The sequence below is a fragment of the Xiphophorus couchianus genome, chromosome 7 (genome assembly GCF_001444195.1).
Source record: "Xiphophorus couchianus chromosome 7, X_couchianus-1.0, whole genome shotgun sequence".
Taxonomy (NCBI): Eukaryota; Metazoa; Chordata; class Actinopteri; order Cyprinodontiformes; family Poeciliidae; genus Xiphophorus; species Xiphophorus couchianus.
Window position 1 is genome coordinate 26,458,676 of NC_040234.1, and position 18,553 is coordinate 26,477,228.

The window sequence follows — 18,553 nt, forward strand, 5'->3', positions numbered from 1 at the left end:
AGTAGAAGGATTTCTCAAACATGTATGAAAGAATCAAAGCAACACTTTATGTTTTAGATGACAGAATAACATTATAACATGATGTAAAGCTAAAACAAAATGTAAGTCATTGCTTTGTGAATTACTTTTAAGTCTTATAAGTACAAAACTATATTTTTAACTAAGAAATTGAATTTTCTTGTCATCTTTTAAATTCTTGAATAGTATTCTGGGGTTTTTTGTCTTTGTTTTTCTTTGTTTCCATCAGCCACTGGTTTGTGAACGTGTGAATGACTGAATGACTGATGTACGTAGTGTGAACCAAGAAAACAAGATTTAAAGATTTCACTTTCTGTGTAAAGTTTTTAAAAGATATTTACACATTTGTCTTGGTACTTGATTCATTCTCATGACTGATTTCTTGAAAGGGATCAAGTGATAAGTTCTCCTCTGCTGCCACGTATAGGAGTCATACTAATAAATAAGCATCACTAAACAATTAACCTACTTTCAGTGCAGGAAAATGTAAAGGTTATATTGTGTGTAGAGTATTGAGTTATTGAGTTACTTCTACAATGCACTGTAATGTTGTAAAAACATTGTTCTGGTTTTAAGAGCAATCCAACACCCGTCTTTATTGTCAGTTCAAGTTTATTTGTATAGCACATGTTCAGCAACCAGGCAGTTCAAAGTGCCTTACATTATAAAAGCATCATACAGTCACCTTCACATTACATTTGGTCAATGTTCCGTTTGCTGCTAGTCAAAGGCAACTCTGGATTTTTAGCCTTGACGTAAACTAACTCAGTGTTTCAGCTGTTTTACAGTTTCCTGAAAGTTTGTTCCAGAGTTGTGGAGCATAGAAGCTGAATGCTGTTTCTCCATGTTTGGTTCTGGTTCTGGTTCTGGTCTGCTCTGCTCTGCATTCCCAGAACCAGAAGACCTGAGATGGCAGAATCTCCTTCTGTGTGCAGGTGGGCTTCATACACAACCAGTTCTGTACAATATCATTTAAATCTTTTACTGATATTTTGGGCCCATAGACTTCGATACAGATCTGACCTGATGTCTCCTAGCTGTATTGCTTCTAACTTCCTCTCCACCCTCCAGATCCTCTCAGTGGACACTTTCAACATAATTTTATGTTTATATGATCCAATATTCTCCTTTTTATTGGACAAGGCTAAAGTAACAAGTTGTATCACCTTTTATGATACTCTGGTAAGAATTTGTCACAAACAATAAAATTCAATATTTAAGGCTTGAGGAAGTTCAAGTCACAATCATTAAGAGTTGACCCACATAGACCAGCACTGAGGATGGAAATAAGAATGTTGCTTCCATTGCTGCTGCTGCTGGTCTGCTCCGTCTCTGCAGCTCAACCTCAAGCGGCGTCTGAAAATGACATTCTTTCACATCTAAGGCAGACGGGGGGACAGGTGGAACCGGACCAGCAGACCTGCACACAGGACATCAACGCCGTCCTGAGGGAGATGAGCGCCTGGTTGGCCGGACTGAAGGTAGAGGTGCAGCACCTGCAGAGAGATAATGAAGGTATGTTAACAAAGAGAGTTAAAGTCAGGGGTCTCAAACTCCAGTCCTCGAGTGCCGCAGTCCTGCAACTTTTAGATGTGCCTCTGCTGCACCACCTGAACAGAATAATTAGGTCATTAAGGCTCTGGAAAACTGATCTACACAAGAGGTAGGTCATTTATCATTTCATTCCAGTGTTTTGTACCTGTGGCACATCTAAAAACTGCAGGACTGCGGCCCTCGAGGCCTGGAGTTCGAGACCCCTGGTTAAAGTATTGGAAGCACTACTTCTGATTAACTAAATGCTCATATTGCACAACCATTTCAATTCTGTGTCTTATGGGTTTTTTTTCTGTTCATAGTGAAGACGAAAGAGCTGGAATCACTGAACCAACGGTACCAAGGTACTGTCTGATATAAGACGATGTGCAAAGGTTTGGTATTAAGCTTACTTTGGATCATAGGTGTCGAACTCCAGTCCTCAAGGGCTGCAGTCCTGCAACTTTTAGATGTGCTTCTGCTGCTGCACCTGAACAGAATAATTAGGTCATTAAGGCTCTGGAGAACTGATCTACACCAGGAGGAGGTAATTAAGACATTTCATTCCAGTGGTTTGTATCTGTGGCACATCTAAAGACTGCAGGACAGCGGCCCTAGAGGACTGGAGTTTGACACCTGTGCTTTGGATATATCACAAGTATTAACTAAAAAATACTAATGGAATAGCTGGGAACAGTAAGCTACACACATGACTGTATAGACAGTATAAGCAAATCTTTCTCTTGAAATAGAGCACATGATTCATGTTAATGCAATCACTTGACCTTTATTAAAGTCAAACAAAGTAAAGATGAATTAGTACAAATGTATACAACTCTGATATTTAACGTTTTTGAACATATTTGTGGTTGTAATGTACAGAAATTTGAAAAAGTTGAAGAAATATTGTTGTTAAGGTACCTGTATTATTCTATGACAATATCTATGTATTAAAAACAGATTTAGCTTAGCCAAAACAAATGTAGATTTTCAATCCACTAAGAAATACCTAAAATAACAGAAGATCTTATTTTACATATATTTGTGATATTCCTTCTTTTTCAGCTCAGGCGGCAGAGCTTGCTGCTGTTAAAGCCAAAGCAGTCGGCACCGAAAACCAAGTAGAAGGTTTGTGAACTCTGAAGGAAACACTCAGCCTGTTTGGATGTCCATATCCATATCAGTGACTTTAATATCTCACTTTGAAACATAAAGTTTTTACAGCTGGTCATATTTGTACAATATGGGAAGACATATGATACTCTGAACATATCAACGAATGTTTTATTTCACTGAATCCTTTCATTGCAGCTCAGGTATCAGAACTGGCTGCAGTTAAAGCCAAGGCTAACGTCACTGAGAGCCGAGTGGAGGCTCTGAGGAGAGAAGGAGAAGGTTTGTGAACTCTGAAGGAAACACTTATATATATCAGCAGTTCACTATCAATGACTTCAGTGTCCAAGTTCAATGAAAATATTTATGCGAGAAAAATCTTATCCCAAGACTGGATCAGGAAGTTCTGAAATCTGAATCTAGAAATGAACAGATCTAAATGAGCATTTAGAACAAAGATGACATCCTATAATATTTGCAGGTCTTAACCTTTCAACATTAAAATGATATACAGGCCATAAGATTTAAGCAAAGTAGATTAGTTGATTATTACCAAGTAAAATCTGTTGTCTAGTCGTCCAAATATAAGATCAAGAAAATAAAAATAGAACTTCCTGTAGTGATAGCAAGTTTCCTTAAACCTCAACCCCCCATTGTTGCTCTCAAAAACTCAGAAATAGATTTAATAGATTTCTCCCTTCCTGTCAGTAAATGGGACATTAATCTATCTACCGGTACAGATCTTTACTTTTGGAGTCAAATTTGCACAAACACATTTAAAATGACCTAAAAATCCTGCCTTTGATTTATTGAATATGAAATGCGCTCTGAGAGACGTTGGGACATTTTCCTGTCTCCCATCTACAGTACATGAACTCCAGCACTGCTGTAATTCTTTTTGTTTAGTATATGAAGACATCAGCATGCTTAAGGAAATAAATGAATGTAAAATTGTGTAACTTTTTTGCATGTGTGAATTTGTTGCATTCATAAGAAACAACAAATTCACAAACGTTGAGATGTTTCAAACTCTTGCTGTGTGACTGAATTTCGCTGATGTCCAGTTTCTGTCTCTCAGCCAAGCGACTGGCTTTCTCCGCCGCTCTGTTGGAGTCGGGTGCAGGAAACCATGGGCCGTTCAACACACACACAACCATGGTCTTCAGACATGTTACCACTAATATTGGAAATGCCTACAGTCCAAGTACAGGTGATTAAATTTACACTTTATATTTTTGCATTTATATTTACAATATTAACAAAATGTAGTACTTTTCTTATGAAATGAGAGTTAATTGCAATTCTTGATAATTCAGGGCTGTTTACTGCACCAGTAAGAGGAGTGTATCACTTCGAGTTCCACATCTACGGACATGGAAGTTCTACAAATCCCACAGCTGCGATGTTGGTCAAGAATGGAGTGCAAATCTTTGCAACGTATGAAAAACAGTCAGAAGGCGGTCAGAAGACTTCTAACGGCGTTACACTGCTGTTAAACATCGGAGACGTTGTATTTATGCGTTTGCTGGCTAATTCATGGGTTCATGACAATCAAGAGCATCACACTACCTTCAGTGGCCATCTACTGTTCACCATGTAGGAATGTAACAGGGTTTTACTTTGAAATTAAAATCTGTGGTAGAAACCAGGCAGCACAGATCTGCATCAAAGATTATCGTTTCAAAAATAATAAACAGTTGATTACATTTTGGTTTAAATGTGCATTTTCTAAATCACACATAATTGAGATTATTGAAAATAATTTTTTGCATAATATTTTATTCAAATAACACTGCAGAGCAGCAATCTGCTGTAACCTCTATAATGTCAGATTTTTTTTTTGATTCCTGATGGGGGTTTTTTTGGAGAATTTGTAATACAGTTGAGAGAAAATGTATTTCTCCAACTTGAATTGAAATCACAACATGAGTACTGAACAGAGCAGACCCAAGGCATATGCAAACTAAGCAGCTGCTTAGAGCCCCGTGGCTCCTAGTGCCCCCCCTAAGTAGAACAGATTTTTGTGTGTGTGTGTGTGTGTGTGTGGGTGTGTGAGGTCCACGCAGCACCAGCGCCCCCTTCTGTCCAGTTTGGCACATTGTTACACATCTGAACATGTTCTAAAATCAAATTGAGCATTCTTATATAGAATAATTTCAATAAATAAACTTCTTTTTTATATCACAGGATTAATAAAGGTGTGTACATTACAGTCTTCAGTGTTTTTAATTTGTAGCACATAAGCTCTACTTTTTAATGGTTGTAATGTACAGTGTCAGAATGAATTATTGCCTGAGTCGTTTCATCTGAAACATCCAGTGATTTACTGATAGTGTTTTTGTTCAATTTATTCATGAACTGCTTTATAAAAGGCTTGTTCTTATAAGAATATATTTTTGAACAATCATTATAGTGGGCGACAATAGAATACTTCCACCTAGTGGGCAAAATGTGTTGTACACCTCTGTTCTGGAAGACATTCAGAGAGACTTGGAGATGGATGTGTGGGAGGTGCAGGACCTGGGTTTATGTAGATAGAACATCCAGCAGGCATGAGAAGCCCCATGGGACAAACATTCACCGACACAAAGATGACCAAACCCTCTGACCAACGCTATAAGAGACGATAATGGTGTTTGTGTGAGACATTGGGATCATGGTAGTGATTGTGAGAGAGTTTGGTCATCTGTATGCAAGTGAATGATTGTGTAAGTATGTAGTAAGTTTCGTCCCATCAGGCCACTCTAACAGTTCAACTTCTATCACTTACAGTAGGAAAAGCCTCGTATCACATAAGCAAATATTATATGGAAGCACTATGCCACATCGTGGTTAGAGGTATATCTCATTTTGCTAATCTGCTTCTGCATATCTGTTGCATTTGCTATATTCAAATTAGCAATCTTTGTGTTGTCAAAATATTTTGTACTTTTTTGTGTAAAAAAAAAACATCAATGAAATAAAGTTAGCTACTCTCAGAACAAAAGTTTAAAAAAAGAAGGTATCAGGTCAGCATTGCACTTTATGCTCTCCTGATTCAAATGAAATGATGTCAGACTTGCGTAGCGTTTTTCAGGGACAGTGTTGGTGCTTAGGGCACCAAAAAAATCAAGCTCAATCAGAAATTAATCGCAATCATTATATGTGTGAGAATCTGTTACATGCAATGGGATATTAAGATATTCGCACAGTGGAAGTAAGCGATGGAGAAACGTGGCATGAGCACAAAGAAAACGACTGATGAGGATCCATCCATGTACAAGTCAAAAACACAGGAGTGAGTAAAAAGTGAGGAAGGTAGAAAGCCTGTTTAAGGTCAGATATGTTGATCAGTGAGACGAACCTGAGGTTGAATTGAGAGAAAGGAGATTTATTTAAAGATCATTTTTATTTATAAATGCAACAGCAAACCTGCATGAATTCATAAGACTATGAAAAGCAGAAAAAAAGACAAATTATCAAAGGTGCTCACTAAAAGTGCACAAGTACACTTAAGTACTATGAACTTATATAACTAATGAATAGACCAGTGGTTCCCAAAGATTTTCTGGGTCCCCCTATGGATAACCACCCACCCCCTAAAAAAATAAAAAAATAAACTGGGCACACACATTAATAAGCCTATACACATATTTTATTTTCAAACTCCACTGAAGTTTATTTCACACTTCAGGTTGCAACAAAACAAACTACAAACCATCTACAAACACGTTTGTGTGACTGTTTTTTCTTTCTTCATTCATCCATACCGCTTCCTGTGCCCCCCTGCAATGACACGGCGCCCCCCCTAGGGGGCGCACCCCACACTTTGGGAACCACTGGAATAGACAAACTGAGGGTATACTAAATTGTAAGTAATCGGAAAAATTTCCAACAAAATGAATAGCCATAGTCAGAAGAATATGGAAGATATAATGTTTCTGAAATTCACTGCATGTAAAGATGTGAAAGAGCAAATGTAAAATTTTCGAGCAAGAACAGTTTCACATATTACAAAAATGAAACGTAAATAAATCACAATCAGCAGCAGGGAGAAGTTTTGAAAGCTGATTTTTTGGACATGCTAACTAGCCTTAGCATTCTTGACAGGTTCCGTTGTGAGAAACTGGCAGCACGGACACAAGCTGATTGACAGCGCTAAAACCCTCCTCCTAGCTCAGACTGGTTGTTTCTGTGTATTTCTGCACATGGCAGTAAGGAAGCAGAGGAGCTCGACATATTTTTTTTTTTCACACATTATCTGTTGCATATTTTACTGTCATGACAAAGTGCCAGTTATAACAAATATGTAAAAAGCAAATATTTTCTAAAAGTTACCTACTACAGCTCTAAAGTCATTTAAGTGAATTGTGTTGGTTACTTCCAGCTGCAGATTTGACAAATGGAAAGAAAACAACAAATCAGCAAATGGGTCAAAAATGATTCATAATAGCTTATGCTAATCTTCATCTATGTTTGAATAGATTTAACCTATAAAAGACAGTAGAGTTTGTAAAAGATCATAATTATATTTAACAACAGGATTAATGAGGTGAAGGTTAACTGTATGTATATTTAAGGTTTTATGTAACAGAAGAAGTTCCTCCTCTCATTGCAGCCTCTGATCCCAAAGGATGAGTTCCTGTTCTTCTCCAGGACTCCACACCTCTCAGCCGGGCAACTTGGAATGTTCTGGTACTGCACCGGTTCTCCACCCACCCAGAACCACTCATCACCAAGGTAACGCAGGCCCGTCCACATCTACCGACATGTAGCAGGGAGGTCAACACGAACACTTAGGATGAGTTGGTAAAGAACACCAGAGTGTAAACAGCGACCCACCTCCTCAGTGGTTGCCAGGTGGGCTTTCTGTTGTGCAAAGTCGTGGTCGTCGTCTGTGATGAGGGTTGCCAGGTCGTAGCTGTTGGCCTTGTTCAGGGTCCTGCAGTACTCCAACGCCTCGTCCCATGTTTTATTCTCCTTCACCAGGGTCAGTGACTCATCATAACACATGAACATGTGTCTCTGATCACACCCATCATTCCTCCACTCATTGGTGAATGACACCTTATAAGCGCAGTGTTGGTTTGAGTCTGGTTCTACAAGGAACAGTGGAGAAATATATTCCACCCATGAAATCCGGAGATCATTCGGCAAATTATAACACTGATATGAAGACGGCTCCATTTCATGTTAAGCTCCAAAGGCAGTGGAGAGCACAGTCACCCGTTAACGTATGAGAAAATGAAATGAGAAATTTTATTTCAGATTTAAACCTTCCCTCATACTTTTGCATTTTTAATTTTAAAAAATTTCTTGGACGAAACAAACAGAAAAGCGTTTTGTTAAAAATAAACGATTTTCAAGTTTTCTAACTAGTCTCTATCATTACATGAACTGTGATGTTTTCCTTACCGTTGAAGTCCCAGTTGAAGAAGGTTGCTATTTTGTCTTGTTTGGACCACTTCCATGGGCTCGTGTCATCGTCTCGGTACAGTCCAAGCCAGCCTTGGTACTTGTAGAACTCCCAGATTTCCGTTTGATTTCTGATTGTGATCAGATCGTCGTGTTTCTCCCTGCAGAAAGACTGGGCTTCTCTCCATGTCTCCATATGATTGTAGTAAGAAAACGTTCTCTGTCTGAGGCCCGACAGCTGCGCACAGGCAAGATGGAAGGCGAGTAGCAGGAAGAAAAAGATGCAGATGTTCCTCATCTTGAATCTGCTGCGCTGATCTCCAAGTACCTGGAGCCACATAACCAGTTCTATTAAATCATTTCAGTGAAATATTCAGCTTCTTTCACAGAAAGACAGAAATACTGAATTGCTGCAAGCAGCTGAATTTCAAAAAGGAAGCTGGTTTCCTATCATACAAAACATTTATCTGCTGTCAACTGACTATTTTTAATTGCAATGATGAATAAAAAAATTGTGGAATTGGACAGTGTATACAAAGATTGAACTATATTCATTTGAACTAAATTGGATTAATGTTATTTGGGCATAATTTAGACCGATTTGTGTAAATCGGTCTAATAAACCTTATAATATAAACCACCCAACCGTCAGTGTGCCATAAATTAGCTGCGTTTCCATTACAAATCTGCACGAAACTTTGTAACTATTCAGCCAATGTCAAAAAACACAATTTTCACAATTGCAGTGTTTTCTAGATAAGAAACACAATTAAAAATCCCATGTGAAAAAATTTATTAAAGCTTAGTTTAATAAGCCATTAAAAAACATGCTGCACCATTATTCTCCAGCCACTTCCTGTCGTCTTTTTCTTTCTTTTGAAGTTTTGATTCCACAACATCACCCTATAACAGTATAAAGAATAAACGTTTCTATCCAGTGTAAGTATTAATATATCTTCCCAACATATGGAAATGTTAAAATAAAGAAGAAATTATTAGGGGGGTAAAATAGTAAATGCAAACATATTTGTGGCTAATTTAAACAGGATTTAACTTTGAACAGTTCTTATCTAAAAACATACGTACTCACCTCAAGGTGCAACAGAAAAGCAGCTTTGAATCTCAACTTCAGGTAATGATGATTCTCAGTCTGTTGACTCAGTTAAGAAGCTCCACCAACCAATCAAAGCAAAGCATTAAACCTATCAGTCATTAGGGTGAGGTCACCACCCTGCTTCCCTCCTCATGATTCTGCTTTGCATCTTGTCCTGAATCTTCTCACAGTGGCAGATGTAGAAAAAGACTACAAGACAAACTGTTCTGTCATCACATTAGCTAGTGGCTAAGCTGGAACTGCCTTGGATAATGAGCTGGGTTTCTTGTTTTCTAGCCATCTTTTTTTGCTTTTTATTTGGTGGGGTATGTACACTAATGGATCTGCTGCTTTTTGTTTTACTTTTTACTTATTATTATTAGTTTTTTTTATCTCTAATAATCCTTTGACTAAACTTATTATGTGTTATTGTATTTTTATACAAATGCTTTTTCAATTGCCTGTGAAGTTAAGTTTGAATGGAACACATTCAAATTCATGTCCGTCTCTTCCCTCTCCCTAAGTTGTTAAGATTTGGTTTCTTGCTTGACCCAAGTGCTGCCACACCCAGCGGCAAAAAGGTGGAGAGTTTTAATAATAATTAAAAAGTAAACTTGCACAGCTTTCACACAGGGAACAGGACATGGAACCAAAGGAGGAGAAACAGCAGAATCCAGTGAAAAGCGGGAACGTTCCTCAGTTTTACAGCGCGAGTTACAGAAAAAGAAAGTTAGCTAGTCTACATTCAGTCAGAGAAGAAATCACAAATATTTTTTTCTTGGCACCAATTAGAGACAAGAACATCACAGAAACAAACATGTTTCTTCATCTGAACAATTAGACAAGCTTGTCCACAGACAAGCTAACTAGCAGCTTGCCTGTTTGTTAACCAAGCTAAGCTTAGACTTAGCTTGTTTGTTAGCTTGTCTACCAAATTGTCTACAGACAAGCTGTTAGCTTGCCAACAACAGCTTAAATGTTTGTTAGCAAGCTAACAGCTTGTTTGTTTGTTAGCCAAGCTAAGTTTAGATAAGCTAACAGATAATTCTGGTAACTCCAAGAGAAAAGATTAAATTAAACTTTAGCTCAACTTTGAGAAGTTTCCAACAAAACTGAGAAGGTATTTCAGCTTCTGCACAAGTCAAACCAAAGACAACTCAGTCATTGACAGGATCTTTAGTGAAGTTGATGGAAGAACTGGTGAAAGTTTTCAAATAACAGCTAGAAACGCCTTTTAGAACTCGGAAAGTAATTTTTGAGGACTACCCTGACCTTGGTGACTTGTGTAATGGATTGACATTGGCTACGGTCTAAATTTACAGTATTTGCATACGTGATAATAATCATTTGGCTTCCAGTTTCCGGCTCATTTGCTTAATGGGATCTAAGGAGACATTAAACAGGAGGTTTGCATTTGGCTAATGAACTTTTGCTCAAAGAAATCTCCTCATTTTATTTCTTAACCACTCTTGGGTTCACATCCTCAGCCCTCTACCCCGCAATATTTGTGGGGTCGATGGGTGAGGATTGCTTCTATTCAGAGGTGAGTAGAGTTCTCAAAAATTGTACTCAAGTAAGAGAAGCACTGCTTGAATATATTTTTACTCAAGTAAAAGTAAAAAGTAGCCATCCAAGACATTATTCAAGTAAGAGTAAAACAGTATTTGGTAAAAAAAAAAAAAAAAAAGCTACCAAAGTACTGAGTATCAAAACATCATATAAAGTGTAAAAAATAAGTAAATAAATAAATAATTTTAAAAAATATATCATCAGATGAACCAAAATATAAAGTTATGTGGAAAGTTATGTTGGTATTTTAAGGACCAAAATGAAACTAGTTCATATAAAAAACATAATTGCAAAATAACATTATCTGAAAAAGAAGAAAATTTTGAAATCAATTTATTTCAGTATAAAACTTATGAAACTTGAAGAAAAACTCCAGGTCTGTGTCTGGTGAATATTTGGCTAAAACATGTTTGTTCTTCACTCAGTGGAGTTATCCACAGTGGGTCGAGTATCCAAAATTTTTACCCAAGTAAGTGTGGTGATACTTCAGAATAAAATTACTCAAGTAAAAGTAAAAAGTACAGGGTAGTAAAAATACTCCTAGAAGTACATTTATTTTCTCCAAAAGGTTACTCTAATAAATGTCACTGAGTAAATGTAATGTGTAGCTACAACTCAACTCTGCTCATATTGAGTTTTTCCAGTTGAGAGAAGTGTGTGTTTACTGCTGCCTGACTACCATCTTGTTTCTGCTGTTCCTGATTCCATGAGGAATAAGACTTAAATCTTTCAACTCAACCAGGAAAATCCTGTCTCACTACATTATTAGTTATGATAAATGTATATAAAAGTGTAACTCAATTTGATCCATGAAAAAAAGGTTACTGTAGTTTCTGCCAGTAGATGGCAGTAGTGGTTTAGCTTTGGGAGCTACTGACTGATGTTAGGCTACAGACTAACTAATGCTAAAATTTAAATTAAAGTTCAAACAACAGAGCAAAACCAAATTAAAGCTAATGACGAACCATAATAAAAGGCTGAGTAAACTACGTAAGAATAGAATAGAGTAGAATACTTTGTTTTTCTTCCAAGGGGGAAATTCAACAATATCAGCAGGAAAGTGAGTGACAGGTGGAAGCATGTAGATACACATAAAAATAAAAATGACGATAAAAAATTAAAAAAAGAAAGAAAAACTATACAGTTGTTAAAAAAACATTTGATAAAGACTATAGATGAAGAAATCAACATATGCATTTTAAATCTGCATTAAAATAAAAAAACAAAACAATGCATGCTTCATACACTGGGATGAAAACTATTTAGAAAAATATAGACGTGTGCAAAATGTTATTTTTATTTAACTGATCAATGGCACATTCATGCATTGATTTGTTCTAGGGATTTCCTGAATGCTTCGATGAGTTGATAGTCATCTGGTGACATTGTATTGTAGCTGTTTATAAACTGCACAGTTATGCCTGTGTGTGTGTGTGTGTGTGTGTGTGTGTGTGTGTGTGTGTGTGTGTGTGTGTGTGCGTGCACGTGTGCGTGTTTGCGTGCGTGTGTGGGCATGTGTTGTTTGTGTGTGTAAAAAAAGGGCCAGGATGGTTTGAATATCTTTTCATAATTGGAAAACAGCCTTTTTGTATTTATTTAGATTATATTTTTTCAATCCAGTGTTATTTTTCTTTGGATTTACCAAAACATTTATTTGTGCAACAAAAGCAAAAACTAGAGAAATGTATCCGGGGTCAAACCACATGTTAAAATCTTTCCCAGACTTCTCTTTTTGGTGTTTTGTTGGAGTTTTGTTAACACATCATGTAGTGACCTATGTACAAGCATGAAATAAAACTCACACCACTACTCAAGAACGATTAAGAGTATTTACTGAAAAATGAAGGGATGCGTGTGGTCTTTAGGCTCCAGCAGTTTATTCGTCCTACTAATCCATGTCTATTTTACACTGGATTTTTCAAGCTTCGCCCACTTCAGACAAACATCAAACAATGCTTATTTCTGCCAGCAGATGGCAGTAGTGGTTTAGCTTTGAGAGCGACTGACTGATGCTAGGCTACAGACTAAAGCTAAGCTGTTTACTTGGTATTGATCTGATACCCAGATGACTAGTATCACTAATATCTATGCTGACTTTTTTCATTAATGTCATGATCATTGATTTGATTTCATTTAGTTGATTATAACAAAATACAGAACAACGACTTTAGACAAATAAATGTTTTTTATTAATTAAATTCCTTGTTTATCAGGATAACTGAGTCTTTAACTCTAATCTTTATGCAGCCTACATGGGAAGCAATTTTTCCATCAATAGCTAACACAAAAAGGTTGCTTTTCATATTTCATATTTCAGGTTCCAGTAAGATTTTTTTTCTGCCTGAATTGATGATAACAACTTATTCAGCCAGCTCAAATTTCATCTCTGATCACAGATTACAACAAGAAAAGCATTCATTGCTATGTTGATATTCCAGATTTTTAATCTCTGTCTCTGTTGGAGGTCAGGGTTGAGTTTGGTGAACCCGCCCTCTCCTCCATCCTCAACTTTCTTTTTCCAACTCAGAATTCTCTTAAAAATTAATATTTTTACTGCTTGTGTGAATTGGTGATGTTACCGCAGCTAAAATTGGAGCAATTTGAGAAAATGCAACAAAAGTTTTAATCTCATCTCGCTAATATTAATTTATTACCTTGGTATTGATAGCAATGATATTTTGATCCATACGTTAACCACTAATTCACAGAGAAAGATTGGATTAGGTTTGATCATTGTAAATATTTCATATATTTTGAAACAGAATGCTGTCCAGACCCAGTTATATAATCTGTAATATAGGGTTGTTAACAGGAACTCAAGAAATACTTTCTAACAAAAGAGTATCAAACATGAAGAAAATGTCAAAGCTTAAATCTCCTTCTTCATCATATCACTGCCCATAATGATACAGTTTACATTAATACAGCAACTAGAGAGTACTTTGAATATAACAGAACAGAATAGAAATCAACTTGAACCTTTATGGTCCATCTGTCGCTACATTTAGCAATACAGGCAGAAAAGTGACAAGCAAGTCAAAGCATGTGGATTCAAACAAAGGTAAATATTTTTGAGACAGACTTTATTTTGACTAGGAATATTGCTACACATAGCACACATTTAAAATATCATTCTAATCCTTCTAAATTGACCTATTCTTGCCATCCAACCACCCAGCTAGCTTAAATTGTCATCATCTACAAATGAAAAGCCTTTACTTATCAAATGGCTAAGCTATGACTGCTTTAAGATTTTAAGTAACAGAAGAAGTTCCTTCTCTTATTGCAGTCTCTGATCCCAAAGGATGAGTTCCTTTTCTTCTCCAGGACTCCACACCTCTTAGCCGGGCAGCTTGGAATGTTCTGGTACTGCACTGGTTCTCCACCCACCCAGAACCACTCATCACCAAGGTAACGCAGGCCTGTCCACACCTACCGACATGCAGCAGGGAGAAACTTACACACAGAGGATATGTTGGTTGACAAAACTAAAAATAAAGCAGAAAAATGGCCCACCTCCTCAGTGGTTGCCAGCTGGGCTTTCTCTCGTGCAAAGTCGTGGTCGTCGGTGGTGGTCAGAGTGGCCAGGTTGTAGTTTTTCCCTTCCTTCATATTTTTGCAGTATTCCAACGCCTCCTCCCATGTCTTATCCTCCTTCACCAGAACCAGCCTCTCATCGTAGCAAATGAAACCTTTTTTAGTATTGCAGTTGACTGTATGCCACTTGTCATTCTGGATGTAGGCACAGTCTTTAGTTGATCCCATAAAAGACAGAAAACAGAGTTTTTAGATTAAATCTCATTAACAAACAATTCATACTGCGTTATGTAGGGGAAAATTTAGAAAGACCAGTTAACCTGACAGTGATGTTTTTGTACTGTGGGAGGAAGCCGGAGAACCCGGGAATCGAACCAAGGACAACAGTTCTACTAACTGCGCCACTGTGCAGCTTTGATTAATTTATTAGGGTGAGAAATGCATGCTTTTGATATGTAGGTGGGGTATCCTCCATCTTTTGCACTACTCCCAACTATGATCCCAACTCGCTCTCTCTTCATTGTGTAGCTTAATATAAATGTTTAAATAACCTAAATCCAAACAACTTTCATATTTTTAACTTTGCTATATTTTGCTTACGGTTATCACTCCCTTGTAAGTTGGGGGCGCTTAAGATCTCATCTCCACTAGACCATTTCCAGACTCCATGCAGTCCGATCCAGGCGTTGTAATGTAAAGGTAGATCAACTGTTCCTTCCCTGATAGTGATCAAGTCAGTGTGGTGCGTCCTGCAGTAATTCTGGGCGTCAGCCCAGGTTTCAGGTCCATTATGAAATGTGATGTTCACTTTTCTGAGAGGTTGCTGATCTACACAGATGAAATGAAGGACCGACATCAAAGGGACAAAGATGAAGATGTTCATCATGTTTCCACTGAATAAATGCCCCACACCTGGAATCAGATGAACAATTTCATTAAATATTTAACACATAATACACTGCACGTCGGGGAACTCAGTATTTCACCAGTAAGTTCACCAAATTATTAATAAATTACCCCATAGGTGTAAGAACCCTGTTAGTACCCCTGGTAAATACTGACATCGATAAATGTGTGCAACATTCAGTATTGAAAAGTTCAAACTGCATCAGCACAGAAATATGTTTATGGAAAGAAATGTAAAAACATACAGAGACAAACTAAAGTGCTGCATGGATGGACATGTTCGAAAAAAAATCTATAACTTGATAATCTTGACTAACATCAATAGTAATTTGTCAAAAACAGACATTTTCAATTTGCCATCCTAGTAAGCTGCATATGTTAGGTAAAAAAACCACTGAGTCTGATAATGTTGTCAGAACATTTCTTAGCTGTTGTCATCTTTAATACAGCTGATAATTTGAGTTTGTTTTCTAGAATACAATAGAAATATCCTTTACTGTCCCAGAGAGGGGAAATTCAGAGGACCAAAGTGCAGAGACCTCAGTGGAGAGAGAACCACTGATCAGACAGTTTAACAGAGAAATGAATGAACACAGAGAAACAACCAGTAGTAGAGAATGAAGAAGACAGGGAGCTGTAGGTACACTGAGGAAGAGATGGATAATGATGAGGGCAACAGGTGAGGTGATTATTTAATAAGTAGATCTGGTAGGCTGAAGGGAATGAAGAGAGGGAGGCAACACAAACAGAGATAAAGGAAAACACTAAACAGAATTGGAAAAACACTAATCCAAGGAAGCTAAATCTAAATCTCAGGAAACTGGGACCCGTGGAAACCAGTGAGGAGACTGGAAGCAACTTCAGAAGAACTCTGGAGAGCAGCATGGAAGTCAGAGGAGTCCTCACAGAAACCCTCATCAAGGATCACTGTATTAGAAAGTTCTTAATACCTAGTACCAGTTCCTAACAAGCAAAGAAGCTCAGACGTTCATAAGAACAACAGCAGCTGCAGAGGCTGGTGAAGGGGCTGCTGTAACTGACAGAAGAGGAAACTCTTCAAACTTCTCAATGACGCCGTCATTTGAGTCAAGAGGAAGATGAAAGCCATATTCTGTCCTTAAGTGATCTTTTTGTCTCTGATTTGCTTAATGTTGCTAAAGTCTTGAAAACCCCTAGAACTGTTACCCTCCATGTTATCCAATGGGTATAAGAGGAAACCGGTGTCTTCATTACTGTTAATGTGGTTAAATTAAATCCTTTTACAAACACCACTTGTATCTTGTTTCAGGGGATATGTCATTGAATTTGAATGTCATGTTTTTGAATTTACGAACATTCAAATACTTCAATGCTTCAGTGACAGACAAAACATTGCATTTGTTAAACAGATTTCTGCTGCTAGTCCAACACTCTTGTGTCTTTTGAAATCCTGTCTGTGTCTGGTCTCTTTTGATTCTTTGGGCAGCTACATGTCAAAACACCAACATTAAAGACAAAGTACGGTAGTCAAGTCAAGTTTATTTATTCAGTCACCAGGCAGTTCAAAATGTTTTACATGTTAACAACGTAACCAATCATGAAACCATCAAAATCAAACAAAAGAAACTCATTACATTTTCTCAAAAGTCAACGTCAAAATCATTACCATACTAATGTTCTCCACTTTAAAGCTTGTCTATTTGTAGAAAAATGCCATAGGGTTAACTTTACATGCATTGCATTCTTTAAAACGTCATAAAGATTGTTGGTTACAGACAGGTTTGCTTTCTCTATTTGTATGTCTGTATATAATGGAAACAGAAAGTATTCAGGCCCCTGTATATTTTTCACTGTTTTTGCTCAAATCGAAAAGCTTATCAATGTACACTCAGCATCACATCTTGAGAGAAAAAAACAGAAATGTGACCATTTTTGCAAATTTATTAAAAACGAAAAATTGAAATGGTCGTAAGTATTGAGACTCTTTTCTGTAACGGTTATATTGAACTTATATTGCTGCACATTTCTTCTGATCCTCACTGACATGGTTCTACTTTAATTCATCTGGACTTGATTATGAAACACACACACATGTCTATACAAGACCTCACAGCTCACAGTTCATGTCAGAGCAAATGAAAATCATGAGGTGGAAGGAACTGCCCAAGGACTCAGAGACAGAACTGTGGCAAGGATTACAAAAGATCTGGACAAGGGAAGCCTCTCTTCATTGCCAGATGGATGAAAACCTGCATAGTTTGATAAATAACACATGAAAGACTCCCAGACTGAGAAATAAAATTCTCTGGTCTTATGAAACCAAGATTGAACTTTTTGGCATTAATTCTAAGCAGTATGAGTGGAGAAAACTAGGCACTGCTTTTCTGCAGTGCCTGGACAGAACAGGATTACTGGTTGCAACTGAAGGAAAGATGACCAGAGATCCTGGAAGAAAACCTCTTCCATAGTCCTCAGGATGTCAGATTGGACACACACACACACACACACACACACATCCACACACACAGAAAAGCATGGTCATCCTTTGTAAAATTGTCTTTACTTCATTTACATATGTAACAATTCGATGGACTCCAGTTTCCTGCCTATTTGCTTACTGGGCTCTGAGGTGTGGCTCACTGGGAGTGATGGATGGCTCTCTGGGTGACCGCTCTGGGAGATCCCTGATTTTCCAGATTATTTGGTGGCTTCAACTTTCTTTTCAATGAACTTGGTTGAGGTAGAAAAAAGTAGGGTGGAGGTGTTGGAGAATCTTTTTCTGAAATTAAAATGTGTCTGATGTTCCAAAGGATTTTATTGTGACAAAAAACAACAAAAACTTGTAAGGTGACTATTAAAACCTGTACTTGTCTACTTCAAAACCAGAGCTTGAGAGGAAAATGGAAGAGATGGGTAGAACTGAACGCAATGAGGCTCATTAATTTCAGAATTCATATTGATATATTATTAGTGAAAGACAGAGATTTCAAGGGGAATTATGTAATTGTCAGGTTGGTTTGAACAGCTGTTTTACCCTTAATGAATAAAATCATAATTAATTAAATAGCCTTTGTATTAACTCTGTCTTTAAATTTCAAATATTTAAGTGTGATTAAAAAAAGAGCCAAAAACAGAAGGAGTGTTTATGGAGGCAAATAATTTTTTTACACCACCGGAACATAACTGGACAAATTACAATGATTTGTTGAAATACCTCATATGTTTTTAGAAGGTAGCAAGAGACTGGAGAACTACAGAAAACCAACATCTGCACAGGGAGAACATACAAAGAAAGCACCAAAATGTAACATATTTATAGGTTTCAATTACTGCTTAGTGGGTAAAAGGCTAATAAAGCCGTCTATAGACTGACAGCTGGATAGATGGCAGTCAGTCAGACAAATGCAAAAT

The 18,553-nt window shown here is 37.3% G+C and overlaps 3 protein-coding genes across 3 annotated transcripts; 1 reads left to right on the forward strand and 2 right to left on the reverse strand.

The window, feature by feature from the left end:
• The first annotated feature begins 1,272 nt into the window (after positions 1-1,272).
• On the forward strand, positions 1,273-4,879 carry LOC114148615 (multimerin-2-like). Its single transcript, XM_028024014.1, has 6 exons — positions 1,273-1,533; positions 1,875-1,916; positions 2,617-2,679; positions 2,863-2,946; positions 3,743-3,874; positions 3,981-4,879. Exons 1-6 carry the CDS (start codon positions 1,299-1,301, stop codon positions 4,262-4,264), a joined length of 840 nt encoding a protein of 279 aa, XP_027879815.1. The 5' UTR covers positions 1,273-1,298; the 3' UTR covers positions 4,265-4,879.
• A 2,036-nt stretch (positions 4,880-6,915) lies between these two features.
• Positions 6,916-8,380, reverse strand: LOC114148616 (C-type lectin galactose-binding isoform-like). The gene is made up of 2 exons (XM_028024016.1): positions 8,059-8,380; positions 6,916-7,742 (listed from the first exon to the last, which is right to left on the reverse strand). The coding sequence occupies exons 1-2, from the start codon at positions 8,354-8,356 to the stop codon at positions 7,405-7,407; spliced, it is 636 nt and encodes a 211-aa protein (XP_027879817.1). The 5' UTR covers positions 8,357-8,380; the 3' UTR covers positions 6,916-7,404.
• A 5,586-nt stretch (positions 8,381-13,966) lies between these two features.
• LOC114147540 (snaclec rhodocytin subunit alpha-like) lies at positions 13,967-14,485 on the reverse strand. Its single transcript, XM_028022016.1, has 2 exons — positions 14,237-14,485; positions 13,967-14,152 (listed from the first exon to the last, which is right to left on the reverse strand). Exons 1-2 carry the CDS (start codon positions 14,483-14,485, stop codon positions 13,967-13,969), a joined length of 435 nt encoding a protein of 144 aa, XP_027877817.1.
• Positions 14,486-18,553: the final 4,068 nt, after the last annotated feature.